The sequence below is a fragment of the Paralichthys olivaceus genome, chromosome 4 (assembly GCF_024713975.1).
Source record: "Paralichthys olivaceus isolate ysfri-2021 chromosome 4, ASM2471397v2, whole genome shotgun sequence".
NCBI lineage: Eukaryota > Metazoa > Chordata > Actinopteri > Pleuronectiformes > Paralichthyidae > Paralichthys > Paralichthys olivaceus.
In genome coordinates this window covers 430,001-437,571 of record NC_091096.1, presented here as the reverse complement: position 1 = coordinate 437,571, position 7,571 = coordinate 430,001, and the positions used below count along the sequence as shown (strand labels likewise).

General features: G+C 44.6%; 1 protein-coding gene across 2 annotated transcripts in view; it reads right to left on the bottom strand.

Annotated features, from left to right (window-relative positions):
- Positions 1-223: 223 nt before the first annotated feature.
- The window catches only part of c5 (complement component 5), a 17,725-nt gene continuing 10,377 nt past the window's right edge, over positions 224-7,571 (bottom strand). For both annotated transcript variants that reach the window (XM_069523193.1, XM_069523195.1), the window contains exons 22-42: positions 7,525-7,571; positions 7,359-7,448; positions 7,019-7,231; positions 6,854-6,929; positions 6,605-6,764; positions 6,397-6,501; positions 5,872-6,043; positions 5,617-5,741; positions 5,463-5,543; positions 4,951-5,103; positions 4,639-4,701; positions 4,416-4,506; positions 4,297-4,336; positions 4,039-4,141; positions 3,664-3,738; positions 2,925-3,030; positions 1,719-1,802; positions 1,319-1,408; positions 1,049-1,141; positions 692-830; positions 224-597 (exon numbers count right to left, since the gene is read on the bottom strand). The exon at positions 7,525-7,571 is cut by the window's right edge and continues 14 nt beyond it. In XM_069523193.1, coding sequence (XP_069379294.1) covers positions 456-597; positions 692-830; positions 1,049-1,141; positions 1,319-1,408; positions 1,719-1,802; positions 2,925-3,030; positions 3,664-3,738; positions 4,039-4,141; positions 4,297-4,336; positions 4,416-4,506; positions 4,639-4,701; positions 4,951-5,103; positions 5,463-5,543; positions 5,617-5,741; positions 5,872-6,043; positions 6,397-6,501; positions 6,605-6,764; positions 6,854-6,929; positions 7,019-7,231; positions 7,359-7,448; positions 7,525-7,571 — 2,248 coding nt within the window. In that variant the 3' untranslated portion in view covers positions 224-455. The remainder of the gene's footprint in view (positions 598-691; positions 831-1,048; positions 1,142-1,318; positions 1,409-1,718; positions 1,803-2,924; positions 3,031-3,663; positions 3,739-4,038; positions 4,142-4,296; positions 4,337-4,415; positions 4,507-4,638; positions 4,702-4,950; positions 5,104-5,462; positions 5,544-5,616; positions 5,742-5,871; positions 6,044-6,396; positions 6,502-6,604; positions 6,765-6,853; positions 6,930-7,018; positions 7,232-7,358; positions 7,449-7,524) is intronic.

The following is a 7,571-nucleotide window of genomic DNA, read 5'->3' as shown; positions in this document are numbered from 1 at the left end:
CTGTATGATCACATGTATTTGAATGTGAATATATGTAGTATTGTGTATACAATTACTGATTGTTGGCTGTCACATGTTTGGTTTGGGTTTCAAGTTACATTTTCCTCAATCACTAAACAAAAGTAAAGACTGAGTCTTATTCCACATTTGATCTGTTGTTTAATGTTTAATCACATTTTAGACACATTTAATTAACTCATGAGGAAATAAAAACATGAGAAAATTAAGTTTTAAAATCTGTTTGTTTCCATTTACAAAGAGATTTTTATATTTTTATTCACAAAACAAAGAAACTGTTTTTATAGAAGAAAATGTTTTATGATCAGATAAACTTTAAAACCATTTTTGTGAATCAACAACATGTAGTAAAAATAGAAGTGCCTGAAACTTGTCTTCTTTATAATGACCAGCAGAGGGCGACTCCGCTGGTTGCAAAAAGACTTAATTTTCTATAGTTACGATGAGTCAGGACAGCTGAACAACTGCATGTCCAGAGCAAAGTCCTCCAGCTTGGAAACGTAGTCCGAACAGGCGGGAGAACTACAATCTGTCGGCCATAGCTCCACCACAGTGTCCGAGTCCAGAGGGAGACGATACCTGTAAGACGTCGGACATTGGATGTGAGACGTGAGATCAGAGTGTAATCACGTTGAAAGAGCTGCAGGTGAGAGAGTGGGAGAGAGACGCTGACCTGAAGCCGTGGCTGAGTGTGACCTCTGACCCTCTGGCTCCTGTCACCAGGTACTGTTTCTGGCTGTGAACGTCCACATGGCTGCAGGTGATCTTTTTTACCAGCTCCACCTCTGTACCTGAACTCACCGCCTCAAACTCTACAACAACGAGGTCATACACACACGCACACACACACACGCACAGCACAGCAGTTATATTCCAGACTCATATGAGGTCACTGTGACCTTTGACCTTTGAGCACTGAAATCTAGTCAGTTCATCTTTGAGTCCAAGTGAACGTTTGTTCCACATTAGAAGAAATTCCCTCCAAACGTTCTTGAGATATCGTGTTCACAACAACACGTGTGTGTCTCACCTTTGTCTGTGTTCTTCAGGACTTCAACTACGGAGGCTGTGTAGGTCATAAAGTCTCCGTCTGCTGCTGAAGACTTCACCGTCACCTTGAAGGCTGCGGAGAGAAAACAGATTCTGTCACATGGTTTACACTGAACTCCACCTGCAGCTCAAACTGACGGCGACGCGATGAGTCACAACCTGAAGCAAACATTTAAATCCCAATAAAATACTTTGTTCCTCAGGTCATACGTGACGTCGAGGTCAAACACATATTTACATATAAACTCACCGTATCTGACGTGAGGTCGACAGGTCTCCTCTGTACGTTTGGCCGCCGTCAGTGTTACGTCCACGTTTCCTCTGTAGGTGGCGCAGGCAGCTACGTCACAACACAGAACACGTAGTTACAAAAAAGATATGACACGTAGTGAAAACATGACAAACACAACATGTTAATCATATGTTAAACATCATTTGCAGCTGGTGGCCGCTGCAGTGATGTGAGTGACAGTTCATCTTGGCCAATCAGAGACAGATAGAGTTCGTGGGTGGAGCTTAACTGTCCTGAACTGTAAAATCATTGTTGAAAATAAATCAAATGCTTCACACTTCTTTTTTTTTTTACATTATTTCACATTGTTTTACATTTTCTCTGTTTCATTTGATTTTTGAAACAGCAGTGATGTTACCTGTCATGCACTGACACTCTTCGCCCACACAGAGGCGCTGCAGCTTCTGCTCCTGGGAGGAGAAGGTTTTGGTGCACATGCTGCCTGCAGGAGGAAATAGATCCAGGTAATCTATTACTTTGCAGTCTAATGAGCAGAATAATCATTTATCTAAATATAAGATTAACTCTGAAAACTCCATCATGTGTAAAATATGTTGAACTATGAACCCTCTGCAGGACGTCCACAAACATTTGGCCTCATTAGTGTGAAAGAAATCAAACTGGGTATTACGCATAGACTGTATATAAAGATATATACGTATATAAAGAGGTATAACGGTGGCCCTTAAGTGCAAAACACAACAACATTAACCAAACCGGAAAGGGAGGAACCCTCAGCGACATGAATCAACGCTGATTGGACCGATGGTTTACATGTTTTCAAAATATGAGCGCCGCTAGTGAAAACGTACTTGCTGCTTTTTAAGAAAATGAAGGCCCTTAAAAAGTATTAAATGTCTGATTCCGAAGTATTTTTTTTTAAAGAATAGCACGTGATTTGTTGTTAGTTTGTCTGACTGTCGTAGCGACTTCTCCGTCGTTATTTCCGTCATTTAGAGTTCACAGAGGAAAGTTATGAGATCAGTGTATATCATTTTGTCAAACAGTCAATGGTTTCATGTTTAAAGCGTGCGTGTGACCCACACCAGGCCGGGATCTAAACACGGAGCATCGCGCTTAAAGTGGAGCTGTTTAGCTAGCATGTCATTTTGAGACTCGGTTTGTAAAGTTTAGTCAACATTTGAGAACTTGTCTGACACAGAGTCTCCTGTTGTTGCTACAAGTGTGAAACAACGACTCTGGACACGTGTAAAAACAGCATTCAGCGTCTCTCCCCTCCGGCTTCACGGCTGGTTCGTTTGTTTCTGTTTGTCTGGAGGTGTAAAGGACGGACCACCAGTCCAATCAGCGACGATTCATGTCGCCCGAGGGTTCCTTCCTGTTCCAGTTTGGTTATTACCGTTGTGTTTTCTGATTAGCCTTTGTGATTTGCACTTCAGGGCCACCGTAGTTTATATCTGATAATTATGAAAATAATAATAAAATAAGTTTAGGTGATAAACTGATAACTTGCTGAGGTCTGATGAACTGAGACAATAAAACTATAAACAAACCTGATAAAAACTACAAATCCCTCGAAGAACAACAGGAAGCTGTGACTCACCTTTGTCCTGAGGCTCGTAAACTCTGAACAGAGACTCACTGGCTCCGCCCACTCTGAACCTGGTTCTGACCCGGAAACCAACGCACAGGAAGACGTCAGAGGGAACCTACAATCACATGATCGTCTTTATACACAGTCAGTGTCTTTATATACAGTCAGTGATGGTCTTTATATACAGTAACTCATTGTGTTTATATACAGTCAGTGTATTTATATACAGTCAGTGATCGTCTTTATATACAGTCAGTGTCTTTATATACAGTCAGTGATTCTTTATATACAGTCAGTGATGGTCTTTATATACAGTCAGTGATGGTCTTTATATACAGTCAGTGTATTTATATACAGTCAGTGTCTTTATATACAGTCAGTGTCTTTATATACAGTCAGTGTCTTTATATACAGTCAGTGATGGTCTTTATATACAGTCAGTGATCATCTTTATATACAGTCAGTGTATTTATATACAGTCAGTGTCTTTATATACAGTCAGTGATGGTCTTTATATACAGTCAGTGATGGTCTTTATATACAGTCAGTGTATTTATATACAGTCAGTGTCTTTATATACAGTAACTCATTGTGTTTATATACAGTCGGTGTCTTTATATACAGTCAGTGATCATCTTTATATACAGTCAGTGATGGTCTTTATATACAGTCAGTGTATTTATATACAGTCAGTGTCTTTATATACAGTAACTCATTGTGTTTATATACAGTCGGTGCTGAGACTCACTGTGTCCATCTGAATGACCACAGTGTTTCCTTGCAGCTCGTAGTGGGAGATCAGCTGCTCGGTACTGTCTCTGAACTGTAAAACATTTTATTATTATATAACATTAGACATTTATTATCTATATATATATATATACGTTAACAGACTGTAGCAGCTCACTTGATAAATTCAGTTTTATGTTATAACAGGAGAAAGGGAGAAAGACCCCCCCCCCCCGTCCAGTAGGTGATGACGACAGGACGAAATTCTTTTGTCTCTTCGTTACAATGTGAAACTAACAGATCAGAGGAAACATGAACAAACAGAGAAATTCTCCTGAATCTCCACAAACTGGAACACATGACAGTTTGTGGCAGAGAAACTAGAACACGTCACCTGTCTCAGGTCGTCCAGGTAACCCTCCACACCTGTCGGCAGCTGGATCGTCATCACTGTCAGACTGGACTCTGTGTTCACCTCGTTAGGAGGAGGTTTATACCTATAAGAGAGACACACACACACACTGAACTTTGCAATGCTCAAAAAACATTTAAATACACATGTGATTTTCTGCCACTAGGGGGCGTCTCGTTCACTGTCTCTGACACTGAGATCAATGAGATCAAAGATCAAACTACAGATTCAGATTCTTACTTTGCACAGGCGACCAGGTGAGGAGAACGCATACTGGGCTCTGAGGAGGAGAAGAAGAATGTGGTCAGGTGAACAGATGAGGCCCAGATGTTCAGACAGGTTCACTCACAGACACCAACCTCTGGAGACGTCTGGGCCGAGCATCTCTATGGTAACATCAAAGTTACACCTCTGTGTGGATGAGCTGGTCTCATAATAAACTGTCTTCAGCTGCAGACGACAAAGACACAAATCAAAGTTTCAGATTTAAGCTTCAAGTCAAGTCTAGTTTCAGACGTAAAGTTAATATTCCAGAAGCAAAGTTAACGTTTTAGATGTAAAGGGGACAAAAACCACACCCACCTTCACATTAGACACGCCCCGCCCATAACCTGTGGTCACGGTGATGTCATCATTCTCCATCACCTGTGAGAACAAACTGTTAGTGCCGACTCCATCTGCACCTGTCTCACTGCACCTGTCTCACTGTACCTGTCTCACTGCACCTGTCTCACTGTACCTGTCTCACTGCACCTGTCTCACTGCACCTGTCTCACTGCACCTGTCTCACTGCACCTGTCTCACTGTACCTGTCTCACTGCACCTGTCTCACTGCACCTGTCTCACTGCACCTGTCTCACTGCACCTGTCTCATTGTACATGTCTCGCTCTCACCTGGATGGGTGTGGCCACCGGTCGGGTCTGTCTGAGCTGGACTCGTGCTACAACCCCCTTCCTGCTGTAGTGGATGTTGATGTCCTGATTGAGGACGGCTCGAGGGACAGTTTTGCAGTACTCTGTGATGGTCTCAAGGGTCAGCACTGTGTCCTGAAAGAGGTCAAAGGTCAGCTGTGTGTGTCTGTGTCAGACATGAGCTCCAGGTAGAATCCAGAGACTCGTCTCCAGAGACTCGTCTCCAGAGACTCGTCTCCAGAGACTCGTCTCCAGAGTTCATGTTCATGTTCAACTGAACAACTCCGCAGCAGGTTTTCTGCTCAGACTCGTTCACATCAGGACTTTTTACAGGAGGAGAAACTGAGTCTCACTCAGACATTTGTGTTCTTTCAGGATCCTCCAGAGTGTGTGTGTGTGTGTGTGTGTGTGTGTGTGTGTGTGTGTGTGTGTGTGTGTGTGTGTGTGTGTGTGTGTGTGTGTGTGTGTGTGTGTGTGTGTGTGTGTGTGTGTACCTGTACAGAGTAGAAACCCTCTCCATAATGCTGGTCCTGTGTCAACCAGGACACGATGGGGTTGGCGTATTGTATCCTCCCCTTCAAAATAAAACACGTGTTGTATCAAAACATCATGACTCGTGGACGTTAACAAAATAAAAGTATGTGTCACCTTGAGCAACACGGTGAGCAGGACGTACGCCGTCGTCTCCACCGTCAGACCACTGGATTGGTCAGGTTTCAGCCAATCTGCTGCTACGCTGGACTCCTGCCAGTACCTGAGTACAGCGGGGTGACCTGTACACACACACACACACACACACACACACACACACACACACACACACACACACACACACACATGCATCCTCATTTGGTCAATGAGCCTCTTAGGTCCCCACCAGGATGTGAAAACGTGTACACACACCTTTCTGTCGGGCCAGGTTCTCCAGGTTAGTGAGCAGCTGATTGGCTGTCATACTGTTGGGGTCATGAAGAGTAAGAGCAAAGGTCGCCACCGCACGCACATACACACTCTTGACACCTATGGCATGCTGGGAAATGTATTTTGCTGCAGACCTCATACTGTCATCATGAAACTAAGAGAAAGAACAAGTGGGACAAAGAAAACATTCTGATCTCAGGTTCTGACATTTAACATGTTTCCATCTGCTGTGATGCCTGAAGAGGGAGGAGTCACAGAAATAACTATTCATTCATTTCTTTGTTATAAAAGTTGTAAATGAGTTTTTACGATGCAGCAGAGACAGAGTTAGCACAAAGAGTTAGAGTTCAGAGACATAAACAAGCAAAAACACATAGAGAGACGATACGAGGCCTTCGCTCTGATGTAGAGGAGCGAGGGGCCTTTAGCCTCTCGGAGCTGTTGTGTCGTGACCCTGCTGCACGACGGGAGAACGAAAAGATGACAAGAAAAAGAGTTTGTTCTCACTCTGAGCTGCAGGATCGGGTCTCTGATGCTCGTCGCTCTGCTCAAGGCAATCAACACAAAGGACGTCAGATACACCGACCGCTCGACCCCATCGCTCCCCGCTGCCTGTAGCCAATCGGAGACAACCACACACAGAGTTCACAGAGGTCACAGGGCAGGAGGTCATGTCCGTACAAAGATGAAACAACAGAAGACGTGTGTTTCCGACCATGACTTTGTTGGGTCTGAAGGAGGACGTGTCAGTGAAGGACCCGTCTTGCTGCTGAGTGCTGCGAATCAACCACGCCACAGAGTTCGACAGGGACGGATGGTCCACCGGGACGACCTGATCCACCAGAGACAACGTCTTTACCACCAGAGCGGTCAGCCTGAGAGACGACGCAGAGGGAGAAGATCTCAGAGAACAATATCCATAGCAGAGTTGATTAGTTTCAAACTAAAGCGTAGTTGTTCTGACCAGGTGCTGGGTTTCTGCTTCATCCACATGCTGTAGCTGGAGTCACCACTTCTGAAGGAGCTGATGCTGACCAGACCTACACACACACACACACACACACACACACACACTGTAAACACTCAGCACATTGGGCCTGTCAGGTTAGCGTCTTTAGCGTCTGCTCACCCTCTCTGATCTTCTGCCTCAGTTGTGCTGAGTTCTTCTGGATGTCTGGTCCCAGGACGTCCCAGCTCCCCGTTGTCTCCAGGTACCTATACACGTGGACGAGGGGGAGGAGTCCACCCAGCTCCGCCTCTGCTGACCCAGCTGGCAGGTTGACAAGTTGTTTGAGGCCTTCAGGGTTGTGCATCACAGACAAGACCTCATCTAGAACTTCACCTGGAACACCCACATGCACAGAATGAGGATACAGAGCCTGGCATTTACCCAGCATGCTTCTGGTTTCCAGCCTCCTACCTCAACTTGAGTAGAGCTCCCGATTTCAAAATAAAAACTCAGGTCTTACCATTGATTGTGAGCATTCTCTCCACAGCCGAGTTGGGGACGATATTTGTCGGCAATTTGTTCTTCAGCGTCACCGATCTTTTCTCCGAACCTGCGATAGCACGAAGACGCAGAACGTCAGCTGACAACTGCAGAGCATCATGTGCAGGGCGACAGGACAAACTTACCGTAGAGTCCCTGTGGGTCGAGTCTCCCTCCAGAGTATTCCTCTTTC